Source organism: Python bivittatus, unplaced genomic scaffold, assembly GCF_059951505.1.
Source record: "Python bivittatus isolate LINGU-HERP-01145 unplaced genomic scaffold, Pbiv_v1 ctg000080_np1212, whole genome shotgun sequence".
Classification (NCBI taxonomy): Eukaryota; Metazoa; Chordata; class Lepidosauria; order Squamata; family Pythonidae; genus Python; species Python bivittatus.
In genome coordinates, this window is record NW_028277035.1 from 3795735 (window position 1) to 3811504 (window position 15770).

General features: G+C 42.2%; 1 protein-coding gene across 3 annotated transcripts in view; it reads right to left on the reverse strand.

The window, feature by feature from the left end:
- Positions 1 to 2333: 2333 nt before the first annotated feature.
- Positions 2334 to 15770, reverse strand: part of CYGB (cytoglobin) — a 72867-nt gene continuing 59430 nt past the window's right edge. The window contains exons 5-6 of one of the 3 annotated variants that reach the window (XM_088133397.1): positions 6723 to 6822; positions 2334 to 6566 (exon numbers count right to left, since the gene is read on the reverse strand). In XM_088133397.1, coding sequence (XP_087989523.1) covers positions 6553 to 6566; positions 6723 to 6822 — 114 coding nt within the window. In that variant the 3' untranslated portion in view covers positions 2334 to 6552. Of the gene's footprint in view, positions 6823 to 15770 lie in introns of all 3 variants that reach the window. The other 2 variants (XM_025168002.2, XM_007430336.4) reach the window with 2 other exon arrangements.

Consider the following 15770-nt stretch of genomic DNA (forward strand, 5'->3'; position numbering starts at 1 on the left):
TAAATGAAATAAATTTAGTAAAATAATAAATCCAGTAAATTAGTAAATAAAAAGGGTAGATATGCCATGAAAAGTCAGGGCAGCAGCTTGGGTGAGGAAAACAGAAAATAGAGTCGTTTTCTTTATCCATTTTTTCACCAGCTCTTAAATGTTGGTATTTAAATATTTGATCATACTTTGACCAACATTGTGTCTCAGCAGGTGGCAGCACCTGCTCTTGGTATGGAAGCTGAGCAGAATCAGGTCTCCTTGGATGAGATGTCATCAGGGAATACCAGGGCTATGATTCGGAAAGCATCCCAATTATAAAGGCAAAGGCAAAACATGTCTGGGCTGTTATCGATAAAGCTGCATGGATGTGTTCATGAACACATCCATGAAGTCATACTCATGAAGTCTCACGCAACTCAGGATCACCTTCCCCATACCAACATTCTGCTCCTATGCCATAAGTTAGTATATTTACACCCAGCTTGTGCTGTTCCTCCCAGAGTCCTTTTGGTGATCATAGGGTTGAAAGGGATCTTGGAGATCTTCTGGACCCACTGCCTGCCCAGGGTGGCAATCCTCAGACCACCTCAGACTGATGACTCTCCGGCTTTTGCTTGAAAACCTCCAGTAATGGAGCACCCTCAGCTCCAGGAGGGAGACTGTTCCACTGGTTAGTTTGGATTTTTCTTTGTAAATACATTGGCGGATTGGACATTGGTTCTTGTCCTACCCTTGGGCACTACAGAGAGAAAAAATCCATCCCCTGTTCCCTGTGTACAAGCTTTCATGGATTGGAAGTCTGTTATCATGCTACTCCTTAGCCTACTCTTTAGGGTAAACCCACCCTGTTCTTTTAATTGTTCTTCATAGGGTGATTTGCAGGAGTGCCTCTCCCTCGTTGTTTCTACTTGTCCCACTAGGTCCAACAGGAAGGGCATGTTCCAGGTCCCTTCAATTAAAGAATGTCATTTTGTGTGACCTTGGAAGATAGGCCTTTTCTATCTCAGCACCTGCCCTCTGGAACCTTGCTAATTTATAAGGGAATTGTGTTACCTGGATGAAAGGCAACATGATTTTAACAATACAGCTTTCCTGACCACCCCAACCCCTGGTTTTCCACCACTTCCTCCAGTATTCTTGTCCTTTGGGCAGTCAATTATAACTGGCTCTCTTTTGGGGACAAATAATGCAAAAGCTGAAAGGAAAGAGGGGGTATCAGCCTGCCCAAGACCTAAATTACCTTCTGAGACTTTGCAGAAGCTTAAGGCAAGGTGATGAGGAAAAGTAGCTGTCAAGGTATTTCCCTATTTCTGCTCTTTTAGGCTGGGGGCGGGGGCAGAGCATGTAGGTTATTAGAAAAACAGCCAGCAAGGAGTTTCAGCCTTTCTTATGTTGAAACAACCATTGTCACCCGGCTGTGATTGTATTCAGGCAGCTGAACAGCCTACAGTGATGACCAAATGTTTGCCATCTTTAACAATCAGGTTCCTGGGAAAGTATTGTTTTATGTATATTATTTCTTTGAGATCCAGGAAGAGGTAGGGCATTGTGACAAGATGCAGGAGTTCTCTTGCACCTGTTCTCTTCTGTGGCTTCAGATAGCCCTTTGGCTATCCGAAGATAGCCATCTAGTCTAACACCTGTTGGTTTTTCCTCTCTGCAAAATGTCCAGTATTGGGGCCAATCCATTTTCTAAGACTTTTGAATCTTTCCAATTTTCAAATGTTTCTCCAGGCTAAGAGCTCACATGGGGTCCCCAGTGCAGATATTACTCAGGACAAGCACTTGAACTTTGGCAGATATACTAATTTTTCCAATGGCTTCAGAGCCTTTTGTGGATCAGAAAAGCAGTTTGCTCTCTGTCTATGAGCTGCATCTATCCATTGTGCAACCAAGCATTTGCTTTAATTCTTTCTTCCGCGGTGTCTGTTAGTCAAGTGCCACATCAGTTGTGTAGCCAGGGTTAAGCAGTGGTTAAGGTGTGGGAGTTGTACTGAGAGGCTGAGTTTCAAATATCCTTGCCCACAGATTTCCCTGGGCACTTTGGGAGTCACTCTCTCAACCCAGCCTTATCATGGTGATCAAATTAAGGGAGACTCACCACATACCCTGCCTTGAGCTCCCAAAGGGAAAGTGGAATTTAAATGCAATAAATGCATTCTGTAAATGCTTGAAGCACTCAGTGCTTTGCACCAACGATCTGTTTCACCAGACTGTACACCCATTGAGATCAAGTTCTTTGTATGACTTGTGATCGTACAAGTGCTGTACAGTAGTATCTACTAATTATTTCTTGTGACATTATGAATGATGAGAGGTACTGCATGTTGGCAACAATGTTGTTTTTTGTTTTTTAATTCTTTTGCAACTTTAACAGGAATGATATTAAACAACAGTGATATTGAACAACAAAAAGGGAATGGACAGGAGGTGAAACAGACTCCCGTGGGAATATTTTTATGACTAGTATGTTGATTTATCAGCCTTTGACTCATTCAACCAAGATTGCTCCGTTTATTTTTTGTAACATAATTATCTCTCAGAAGAGAGAGCCAGTTTGGTCTAGTGGTTAAGGCTCCAGGCTAGAAATCAGGAGACTATGAATTCTAGTCCAACCTTAGGCATGAAAGCCGTCTGGGTGACTTTGGGCCAGTCCTTCTCTCTCATCCCATGACGTCAGGGTCAGGAGACAAGCCAGTTGGTAAATTCCTGTCATAACCAATGGATCAACATTCAGTTGATCTGAAAAAACGGACCCTGCAGCTACGGGAAAACACTAGCAAGAAAAAAAAATTATCTCAGAAGAAGGAAATGACAACCTATTTTTGAATTATTGCCAAGGAATTAACATAGATGAATCCAGGAAGTCATTGGGAGTTGAGTTTGACTCGAGGGAGATTTTATCTTTTTAGATGATGATCCTCACAGATATTGAACTTCTAAAATAACATTTCATAGAAGTGTTCAAGGAACAGGTCTGCAATTCAGGTCTGAACAGCAGCTTGAATGCTGCACTCATTTGCAAAATAGGAAGGAAAATGACAAAAATATATTTAATGTAGTATCTATCTTCCTGGTTTGTTTGTCCAGGTAGGATATACTGGTTGGCTATATTCAGCAGCTGCCTTCCAATGAAGTCCAAAGGGCTGCAAAAGCAATCATTTGAGTAGAGATGCACGCAGCTCCTGCAGCCTTAGACTGCCCATGTTTGCTTCAAATTGCCTGTATTTTGTTATTTGCATTAGCTGCATGAAACCTGCTATGTTGGGCTAGACTTACAGTCCACCACCTTGTCTCAGAGACTGCCATCCACACGCCATAAACTAGGAACTAAGGAACCAGGACTTTTCTGGTCGCTCTCCTTCTCTTGGCAATAAGAGATTGAAACATGCACTAGTCGTTACATGATCATGCTTTCCCAGATACTGTATATGTTGCTCTAGTAAAAGCAGGATTAGAAACCATCTGACACATAAAGTAGTGGACAGACATGGTGGAGAAGCACGCTTGGTGTGTAACCTACATTCATTCAACAACTTCTGTTTTTAATGGCCTTGTGGAATACTCACTTGTTTCCAAAAGCATGTTTTTGGAAATGAAGATAAGTTTTGCAGGAGTTTAGCATATAAAGGAAATCAAAGCTTTGTGTAACTACACAGGGATACAGTTAGGGTAATCTGAAATCCTGCATCTATATGTTTATTTTAAGGATTAGGATATCTGCAAATCTGAGACTGGTCTGATACAGAATTAACAGTTGTAAAATGTTAATTGCTCAGCCTTGGGTAGTTCAAAGGGAGACGGTGGGGGGATCCCCAAATGTACTGGACTTCAACTCCTATTAGCCCCAGGTAGGATGGCCAATGGCAAGGACAATGGGAGTTGTAATCCAAAACATCCAGAAGGTACCATATTGCCTATCTCTGGGTTCATCTATCCTGCCATCTAAATGATTTTGTATTATATGGAGACAACACAGAATGGTAACGCTTATAACAAGGAACCGATGTATAAAGATTAAACAAAACCACAAGACAATATATTGGCAGCATACATAAGTCATACAAATAATACAGAGGAAAATTACAACAGGGTTCAGCCAGTACGTTGGGTAATAAACAAGAGGATTTAGTACGATAAGGAGGAAAACATTCACAAATCACTTTTCATAGCACCAGAAGCCCATTTTATAAAATACACTATTAAATTATATGTATTAATATTTATTATTTTATACAGTGCCGTATTCTTGTGCATGGCTGTTTAACAGATCATCCCCATGATAAACAGCTTTTTGCTCCCAAGGACCCTACAATTCAAAACAAGTTTGGAAGAATTGGGAATGGAATGAATGAGAGTCAGTAAAGAGCTAAGTCCTGCCACAGCCAGGTACGTTTCAGCTGTGCTAAACAACACATCTGATTGCCCCTGCCAGCACAGCCAATGGGAATTGTAATCCAGCACATTGGTAGGGCCCTGGATGGCAAAGGCTATTCTACCCTTACTTTGCCTTTGGCTTGCACAAGCTCTAAATTTTTCAGCTAGTTTTACATTTCCATCACCAGCTTGCAACAGCCAAGTTTATGCCGTGTTTTTGCTTCAGTTTTGCATTCTTGCTTGGCTGTTCCATTCTCATTTATAATAAAATTACTTTAGTCAAAAGTATATAGATATATTTATATATATATATTTATATATATATAGACAGAGAGTTGCCTTCTGTGTATGCAAACATAACAGTCGAGATTTTCCCACCACCATTAAAGAGAGAGAGAGAGACCAAGACAAATTGTTATGGATTGAAATAATGGGGCTGCAAAATTTTTAAATGCTAAACTATTGCTTCAAGGATAAATTAATTAATGTGTACATATTTTCCTTGCAAAAATGCCATCCTGCTTTGAAAATGAACTTCAAAGTACATTTAGATTTTGACATAAGACATGGTTTTATTGTGGATGTGTTTTAGAACTTAACCATCAAAGTCATAAATTTTGAGGAATGGTGGTGGTGGAAGTTGTAGTAGTAGTAGTGGGGTTCATGGTGTGCTTTTTTAGCTGAAAAGATGCATGTTTATACATATTAGAACTGTCACATTTTGTAACCAGCCCAGATTCTTGCACCTTTAATGGCAGATTAGCTGGTTCCTTATTTCCATGCCATGAAGGATTCACCTTCTGATTTTTCCAAATCAGTTCTCCATTAAATAAACAGCCAAGTCAGATTTTTCCCCTCCTGCTTAGGTGGCAGTGCTACTTGCTGGAATTCATTGGTGGTGTTATGAATACAAAAATCCTTGCAGAAATCCTTCCAAAGTGAATTATAGGAATTGGAAGGAAAGGAATTAAAAGATGATTGTTACCCCAAACCTATCTGGACACAGTATTGCCAACTCTGAAGCAGTAACCCTATGTACAGTTAGACCTGCATAAATCTCATTCACTTACATGGGATTTATTCTGTTATAATTGCTCACAGGGATCGTGGCCTGATAAAGAATGTAATTCCATGCCTACTGCATTGTGAAGAAGCCCTATAAGACCTCAGAGGGCCAACATATATAGGACTGGGTGAAATGATTCAACTCAACCCACACACAAAATATCTTAGGCATCATGAAATAGCTAGAAATTAATGTATTGATTTGTTATTTTAATACATTATTTTTTGGTTTCAGGTGTTTTAGGTATTCAAGCTTTGGCTAAATCTCCTACAATCTCATGACTCCTAGGGTTGATTTTGTAAAAGGGGAAAGAAATATTGTAATGTAATACAAGACTAAGGACAAAACAGTGAGGATTGCAAACATAGTTCATATAATTCCAGAGAAACTCCAGTCTAGAGGAGTCAGCAGTAGAGAAAAGCATAAATGATGAGACAAGACTAAACCTCGTCCCATGGTGCAGATTTTGAAATCTAGACTAAATATACTGAGATCAAGTGCTCTTTTAAGGACATGGTCTGAATGTATCATGCGGAAATGAGATCCTGCAAGCACTTATGCACACATCACTAGTGTTTTGCAGGAAAAAACAAGGACACAGAGTTACTCATCAGTGATATATGGGCACAAAAGTACTTGCAGAAATCAAATATTAGAACTTGTACATTCTCACCTTAGTACAAAAGATGGAAATGTATCAATTCAGTGCCATTTGATGAAAAGTCCTCTTCAAGACAGACAAAAACGGTAAGTCTCCAGAGTTATCAATGTGGATGAATCATAACAGTCACGATCTATATGATTTTTTTTCCCTCTGGGGAAATTCAATACATTCCCTCCCCCCGTCACAGTGTACATGATTTAAATTTGCCTGGCTAACTTCAGGGAGAGTGTTTATGCACACCTGGTGTTCTATAGCTTAGTTGGCCTTAGCTATAGAAATTATAAAGCATTTCCACTGACTAATATGTACACGGGATAATTAAAGGAGACAGATGTAGTTCTCTTGGGTGCTATCCTGTTCTGGTGCCAGTTTATTCTTCTGAGAGACGGCATTTCAGGTCTGTGGGAGGGGTTCTGCCACTTTGCTGCTGCTCCAGCTGCTGCTGCCACCGCTGTCACCTGGGGGCTCCTAAAAGAAAAAGGGGGAAAGGAGAAAACAAAAGCAAAGGAAGTTTGGGTGATTCACTTCTGGGATTTTTGAGTGCTCAGTGGATTCTGCCAGATCTCTGCAATGACACTGATTAGAATGATCCCATGAGGTCCATCTGGAAGACCTTATCCCTACCATGTTTGATCGGCCCTATTCCTGGCCATGTGTGTATAGGATTGCAGCTCTCTGTCCTCTGATTCTGACATTCACAAATTGCTCCGTTAATCATCGAATCCTGAAAATAAAAATCAACAGCATGTAAACAAATTTTTACTTCGGCTTTCTGCTTTTTTCTTCCTCCAAGAGGCTGAATTCCCCTCCCAATTCTGCTGAAGGGAGTTCCATTAAAGAAAACACTGATCTCACCCAGATTCTAAAGAGGAATTTCAACATTATTATTTTTGATATGCTTATCACACCTTTTATCCAAGCAACTCCAGAGAGTATAAAATCACCTCCATTGCCCTTTTATCCTCATGGAAAACTTTTTTCAAACTTTTTCTGGTCATAGAACTTGTTAGTTAAAAAAATAAAATTTGAAACTCCTGCTGCCTGCCTCTCAAATGCACAAAGAGTGAGCAGTCATCATGAGCACAAATGTCCCCTGGAGTTTGGGGGCTTTTGAATGCCAGCTGACAAGCCCTGCCCTTTTTTGCTATATTTTAGAAAAATTGCTTTGATAATGAAGCTCAAGCTCAGATACTTTGGTCACCTAATGCGAAGAGAGGACTCTTTGGAAAAGACCCTGATGCTGGGAAGGATTGAAGGCAAAAGGAGAAGGGGACAGCAGAGGATGAGATGGTTAGATAGCATCACTGAAGCAATGAGCATGAAACTGAGCAAACTCAGGGAGGCAGTGAAGGACAGGAAGGCCTGGCGCAATATGGTTCATGGGGTCACGAAGAGTCGGACACGACTTAATGACTGAACAACAACAGAAAAATTGCTATGTATTCTCCTGATTGCAGGCCACATGAAACATGTTGAGCTAGATCAGCAGTTGGACTTACCATGAAATACCTTTCTGGTTGCTGAAAATAGACCTGAGAGGGAAGGGTTAATTCCATCTCTGGTAGCTAGAAGGCAGGGCTTAAGGGTTTCCCATACCCCATTGAGAAATCCTCTCCCTTTCAGATACATGCAGTGACTTTAGCTCAATGTAGTCCAAATTCTTTTTTAATTGAATAATTCATTGCAACAGCAAAAATACTTTGTGGTGGACAAGAAATGTGAAAAAATGGAAGAACAATAGATAGCATTTAGCAAAGACAGTCAAGTAGTTAACCATTTGGCCTTTGGTTGCTTGAATGGTCTCTGTCTCCTTTGTTGAGTTCTTATTTTGATAACCAGAATGGTACTTCATTGTAAACCCAACAACTATTCTTGGTCACCAAAGATGGAGCTGACATGGGATACACTACAACAGTATTCCCACACTGGAACAGTAGAGGTTAAAGTACTTTCTGTATAGGCAAATACGTTTACTTTATAATGCTTAATAAATATAGATAGTTCTACTCAAGTTGCCACCCTACAATTATCTCTAAGTGGGACTCCTTCTATTAGAGCGGTTGCTGTGGGCTGTGCTGCTGGAAAGAAGCGGTTCCTTGCCAAAGGAATGCAGCCTACTGATGATGGATGGCGCAATCTGCTGTTTTGTAGGATACAAATAGGCTATTGGCTTTTCACCCTTCTACAGCATGTCTGAGATATATTCCCAGCACTGTGCATGTCTAGCTTGCGCCTGGTACATTCCTCCCCAATGGGAAGGTCAGGATGCTTCCATCATTCTGAGCCGCTTCTCTTGGAATGGCAGGAACCTTTCTCTTGGTTTTCCTGTGAATTCCAGAACATGTCTCCACCCAAATGTCTTTGCGTGTATGCTCCCACATAGACTTTTTTTCAGTCATCTGCTGACCTGTGAGATAACGCCATAAAGTTGAAGAACATTTTCCTTGGTTCTTTTGCCTTGCCTAGTAGTAGCGTATTTGTTTGAGCAGGCTGGGAACCATTATCTGTTTCCCTAACTGCTTCCCACTTGAAGAAGTTTGGGCTGCTGTCTTTGGGCTGAAAGAGTGAGGACAGTCTTCTCATGTACTTACTCTCCTTCAGGACCCAGGTCAACATTGGCCATGTTTTTTACTGGGACTGTGTCAATAGACTCTACAAATAGCTCTTTTCCTGAGAAGGGCTTAATGGTGGGCCACCTCCCCGTGTTGTCCCCCCACTCCAGAAACCATGGATCTGGCTGCAATTTGTAAGCCACCCATAGACATATCTGCCAGGAGGTCTTCGTTGATGCCATCTCTTAGGCATTTGGCTAATGTGTGAAAATGCCCTCTATATTAAATCCTGGACTGGCATAGAATCTAAGGGATGAGGAAGAATGTTGAATCCAGGTGATTATCAGCTCCAGCATGATTCCCAGCATATGCCCTTTTGGTTCATCCCCAAAGCAATAACTTTTCTGCCAGAAAAACCAGCCCTAGACATGGAAGAAGGAAGTGGTGTTTGTTTGTTTAATGTTTGTTTCCCACCACCAAGGTCAAAGTTCTCTCTCCCTTTGCAGATGAAAACTCAAAATATCCTATATCATCCCTGAGACTTGCAGCTCGAATCAAAATGACACTAAATAATTCAGCTGCCTTCTGTAGATGTTGATTAAATCTTCTCATACCATACCTGTAAAATTGTATGATTAGCTTGGCTGAATAGTAAGGAAGGCCATTAATGAAGCTGTTAAATATTTACCAATCCGAAGAGCCAATGTCTTATGAAGACAAACAAGAACCCTTCCTTTTGAGTAGGGAAGCAATGTGTAGCCAACGAAAGAGAAGGATTGAGGAATTCACCGAGTCCATTAAAATGACAGGTTGGCAATTGTTTTATACTTAGAGGCTCTGGGGTACCTTGAGGGCTGTTGGCAGGATTTTTGCATGAGGAGAGAAACAGAAATTTTCCATGCTCCATCTCTCTGTGAAACGAGAAGATTGATGCTCTGTAATTTCTGGTCATTAACCAGCTTTCCATGAGAACAGAACAGGAAGTGAATGGCAAAAGACAAATTCTCTTTGTGCCTCCTTTTTTATCTTGTTTTTTTGTTAAGGTTGAAACCTATCCCTGAAGATTTTTTTCAAAACATTAATATATATCTGGATCCCACATACTCCAATTCTGTCTCCACCACCTAGTACTGTACTTAATATTTTTCTTGCCGAGCACTGGAGAATTAATCTTGGTCCAGGCTGACAGAGTTTATATTAAGTGCTTCTCAAATAACCCACATTGTTCTGAGCAGATGAAGAAGAGATAGATGAAGCCAGTTCCTGCCCTAGAATCACATCAGGAAATTTTTCTTTCTTTCTTTCTTTCTTTCTTTCTTTCTTTCTTTCTTTCTTTCTTTCTTTCTTTCTTTCTTTCTTTCTTTCTTTCTTTCTCTCTCTCTCTCTCTCTCCTTCCTTCCTTCCTTCCTTCCTTCCTTCCTTCCTTCCTTCCTTCCTTCCTTCCTTCCTTCCTTCCTTCCTTCCCACCTTTTTTTTTTTTTGAGTAGAAATCTTGAAGAAAATCTAGGTCATTTGATGTAAGCAGCTGAACTTGACTGTTAAAACCAAGACCATTTTCTAGGGTTGTTCATCAGATTAAAATATCTAATACTGAATTGAGCTCATTTGGAAAGAGTCAGGTGCTTTCCAATAAAAATACAGGTAGTCCTTAATGACAATTCACTCAGCAACTGTTTGAAGTTATGGCGGCACTGAATGAATGGTATTTACACCAGGTCCCCGAAGTTATGGCCATTGCAGCGCCCTGCCCCCCAGCCACATGATCAAAATGTGGGCGCTTGGCAGTCTGCTTGCACTTATGACAACAGGGGCACTTCAATTCCCCCCACCAGCCTATCTCCCCCCCATATCTGCCCTTTTGGCTGCCCTGCACAGCAGCACTCCTTGGCAGCTGTGCTGGAACTGAAGTAGAGGCCCGGGGCCTTCAGCAGTCTCAGCTGCCCCTGCTGCCCTGTGCTCTGCAGGTCTTGCCATGCCCAGCTGACCTTCACTGTCTTCTGCTGATGACAAGGTGCACCCAGCCTGGCCCTATGCGAGGCAGTTGCTGGCCACACCAGGCCTTCTTCCTGAGGCCACTCGTGCTATTCTCCAAATAGCACATGTTGTTCTCCAAATAGTGTGTGCTGTTCTTGTGATGCTTCGGAAAGCCTTTGGAAAGCTTCTGAGGCCTTCCAAAGCATCACAAGAATGGCACATGCTCTTTGGAGCACAGCGCACGCTATTTGGAGAATAGTGCAAGCAGCCTTGGGAAGAAGGCCTGGCGTGGCCAGCAGCTGCCTCGTCAGCAGTGGGAGGAGGTCAGCTGGGTGCAGCAGGGCCTGCATAACGCAGGGTAGTGGAGTAGCAGGGTAGCGGAGGCGGCTGGGGCTTTGCAGTGTGGTGTTGGCTGGCTGGCTGCAGCAGAAGGCTTGAGGCGGCACACCTTGGTGGCATCAGCAGTGCTGGGGCTGAAGTAGCGGGTTGGGGGCAGTGGTGGCCAGCTGAGTCTGCTGATGGCCCTAGGCCTCTACTTCAGCCCAGCACTACCACTGCCAAGGAGTGCCACTGTGCAGGGTGGCCAACGGGGCGGGGGGAGATAGGCAGGTGGAGGGAGTTGGATGCAGTCCCTTATATTACTGAGGCTTGAGGCCAGAAGGGGCTAAGCCAGGAATGGCTTGGATCAGGGTGGATCCTTGGCTAACAACAGGTGGGATTTAGTTGAGGACAGCAATGGGGACTATTGGAATTGCCGTGGCCAAGGGAGGCGGTGATGTGATGTCACGCTTTATGATCTCATCGCTTAGTGACAGAAATTCTGGTTATTACCGTTGTAATTTGGGGACTACCTGTATTGTCCAAGACCAGCGGGGCTGTACAGAGGTGCTTTTCTTCACCAATGACTTGAGCAAAGCACTCCTTCAAATGCTTTCATCAAACACAGTGGAAGCTTTTTTTGTAATTGGTGGAACAGCTGTTTTGTTTCATCTGGCAGTGGGGTCTCCTGTGTATGGGCACTCTCTGTACAGTGGCTGCTGTTCATGAGGCAGATCACCCCATCAAGGCAAACTGCCCGACCTCAACTCTCTGTTGAGGTGGACCCAAGGAGTTCTCTGAAATAGGCAACAACCAATTTCACAGTGATTTGCCATGTTAGCTTTTCAAAATGAGAAATATCAAAGCAGTTCATAAGCAGGACATACTGTGTCTTCCAAAAAGTTTTCTATTCTATGAAGATAAAAGTCATGGTGAGTCACATCAACACTGATAAAACAAGGGGTCTCAAACTCTGTAGTGTCATGACTTCCTAAAATTTCAAACAGAATTGACCTTTCTCATCACCTTGATATCACAAATTCAAGAATCTGCTTGAAATAATACAATTTATCTAAAGTTAAATATAAATTCTTGAGAAATGCAGTGAGTTTGGAGTGTAAGGCTGACACAGAGAAGCACACAGCCCTTTAATATAAAGTATTCCCATTGAGCTGGGAGACATTTCATGTTGATAGAAGGTTATAAATTTGATCCTGGTTGCTCTGCTTAGAGAAACAAAGAAATAAGGAGAATGAGCTTACGATTCCTATTGAATGTGCATGGTGAAAGTATGAATGCTTAAGCTATTTTTTTTCTTATTTAACCTCACTTTTGATATTGTTGATATGGTATAAAAATCAACGATTTTAAAGGCTCTTTTAGTAATGAGGTATCACTTGCAGTCCAAAATTCACTGTTCATACTTCTGCTTACAACTGGGATGATGTAATACAATTTTGTGCCAAGAGCCCTACTGAACTAAGCCACGCACATCAAGCTCTATTTCAAAAAATCAGTAAAAGTCAAATTCCAGTATTTTGAGCACCATGAAACTTAAGCCCAAACCCCGCCTTTCTTATTGTTTGCAAAAACAAAGCAAACCAAAAAACAAAACTAATAACCAGGCCTCCAAATCAGATTGAATCAGCGAGATACCCCTGGACGGAGCCACGTGTCCTTAAGGCAACACAACCTACCTCCACCACCAAAACAGACCTCCTGTGAGCCAGCCAATCCAGTTAGTTTACAGAATTAGTTCTCAGGAGGAACAAATAGTACAGAGGCATCTGCAAAAGAAAACTGCTCCTGCATAGCATTGTTCCCAGGCTTTTTTTCTTCATCATCTGTAGGTATACCAAAGGAATGGCTACGTTGAAAACCAAGATGAAAAAACTGGGGAAGGATTCATCTATTTCTTTGTTCAGTTAAAGCAGTGTTTTTCAAACCTGGCCACTTTAAGATGTGTGGACTTCAACTCCCAGAATGCTGGCTGGGGAGTTCTGGGAGCTGAAGTCCACACATCTTAAAGTGGCCAGGTTTGAAAAACACTGAGCTAAGGAAATCCTACTATGACTCGGATGATTAGCCACTATCCCGCAGTTGGCTGGGATACAAACTGCAGAGAAGTACATATAAACCTCGGCCAAAAGTGGTTTGCCATGTCTGTTGTGCAAACCACAAAAATCAGGTCTCTAAAACCAAAGGTAGGCTGAGAAAAACCAGTGACAACCATTCTGATTGTCTAGGGCAAATGCAGGGAAGGGTTTTTTAAACTGCTGAGCACCTCTTCTCCTTTTTTTTTTTTAAAGCCTGTGAAGTCATGGTTGGTGGCACAATGATGTCATCTGAATGGGCAAGGCCAGGGGGGAAGGAATGGAAAATATGATGTCACATAGTTTTGCAAAATAGTATGTATGTATGTATGTATGTATGTATGTATGTATGTATGTATTTATTGGCAGGACTTAGATGGCTACCTATCTCATATAATGATTCTAGATGCCTCACAACAATCCATAAAAACAAAGATTTTAAAAAAGTATCCTTCCCCCTAGGCACATGCAATGGTATGTGGGAATGACCTTGGGAGACAGGGGGAAGAGTTACAGCTAGGGGGGTGGTCGGATAAGAGGCAGCTTAACCCACAGAAGGAATGGGGGCATAGTAAACATCTCAGAAGGGACACACACACACCCAGTTTCTTGGGCTGCAAAGGAAATGGGGAGGAAATGTACTTTCAGACTTGCAAGATTCTGTTAATGTAACCTAAAATAAAGTAGAATTAGTTCATGGCTGTGTGCTTTTTGTCTGGACTACCTTGTAAGGCTGACAGCTCAACCCCCATCCTAGCCCAATGCTTGGGGGAAGAGCCAGATCTTCACAGCCTTCCAGAAGGCTAAAAGGGTACAGATCCCTTGGATCTCAGGTGAGAAGCTGTTCCAAAGGGCTAGGGTGGCACCGAGAAGGCCCATCTCTGAGATCCCATGAGGTGGCAACACTGAAGGGAGGGGACTGGAGCGCACCCACCCTATTTAACCTAGTAGGATGGGTGGATACCCTCAGGAACTGGTCTCACAAGTAACTATGAAAACTGGAGCTTTTAAAGAAAATTAGGGGGTTAAGGGCTGCAATGCCTGCTTTAAAACCCACATATGCTTAAGATATCTTTCTTATCTGGCTTGAGATTCAGGTAATTAGCCTTCATTTCTTTACCACACCCATGTATCGATTAAACCCTTTTGTTGCTTCAGCCGGATGGGATGAATGATATAATAGAACTGTGATTGTCATCAATATTCTGATGGAGCTACTTGCTTTCTCTCCCAATTATCTCTTTCAGCAATTTCATGCTGACATTAAATAGCAGAAGTAAATAAAATAGAACTCCTGTAGGTTTCTATTCAGGAGATAGCTATTCACCTTGGACAGCAGAAATAAGTAGCCTCACTTTTTTGAGATCGTTGCATAAATAAACTAGTCCAAGGCAAGGATTGTGGGAGTTTGTCTCGAGGGACAAACATTGCCCATTCCTAATCCAAAGTGATAGCCGTCCAGTGTGGCTATTCATGCCTATCCTAACAAGCCTCCCGTGCTGGCGCTTCCACAAGTTCCTTAAAAATCTTTTGTTTCTCATTTGGTTTTCCAGATTGCTGGGCAATATCTTTTAAATAATATTCCAAAGAGAAGGAAACGAAGGTGCAATACTGGAATGTGTATTCACATTCTACATTCTACATTGAATATACATTGACCAGGCAATTATTAAGCCCCCACTTTGCTGTAAGTCAGCAACCGCTAGAGTTGGCCGGTGAGCAAAATGGACCTGGGATAGATGGGAGCGTCTGGCAGTGTTACTGTTAACCAGTGTTGTCCAAACTTGGCCACTTTAAGATGAGTGGACTTCAACTCCCAGAATTCCCCAGCCAGCCAATTCTGGGAGTTGAAGTCCACTCATCTTAAAGTGGCCAAGTTTGGACAACACTGTGTTAGACAATAATCTTCACCACAAAGGGAAGGTAATGTTTTGCCCAGCTGCTGACGCAGACGGAGCCTCCTCATGGGTGCAGCTTATAAAATCTGAGTAAACAAATAAAAAGCCCTCCCCAGTGTTTGAGTGGGAGATTTTAACATGGTAGGTGTCACACATGCTTTATTAATTAGACACCCAACATACCAGGTGGGAGAGTTTTCACTAGCTGTACAATTATCACATTTGGTCAACTCAGGTTCATTCATAAAACAACGCAGCAATTCTCAGGGCCAAACTAAATGCTACAATGCAGCCACGTATAACATATATGCTTGTTCCTTGCAAAGGATTCTTCAGCAGAGGAAGTTTGCTGAGAGAAGAGGCGGCAGGAGAAGGAAGCTGTAGTCATCTCCTGCCAGCCTGTTTTTCTCTGAAATTCCCCAACCAAACTCTTTGCCTCAGATGTTCAGACCTCTCTGCAAAATCTATGCAGGGCTGCTTGTGAGGGGTGCGGGGGGAAGAGCCAGGAGGGTTTCAAAGGGAAATAGGTAGCTTTTCTTAGGAGGAAGAGACATTTCCTCGTTGTGTGTGGTTTGGCTCCATTACATCCTCTTCATCCCGTTCAGCCCACCACTTTCTGTCCTTGGCAAAAAGTTTTGGAATCTAAAGAAAGCTGGCAAATGAACATGCACACAATATTATGTGCCTGCTTTGTTTAATTCACAGAATTTGGGTTTGCAGGTCAGATAGAAACGGTTATTTTTAGCATCAAATTCTAAGTACAAGCCTGAGGCAGTGGAACACAACATTCTCGTGGATGCTGAAATCCCGCTCTTAGAGGCAAGCCGTCCTGACTTT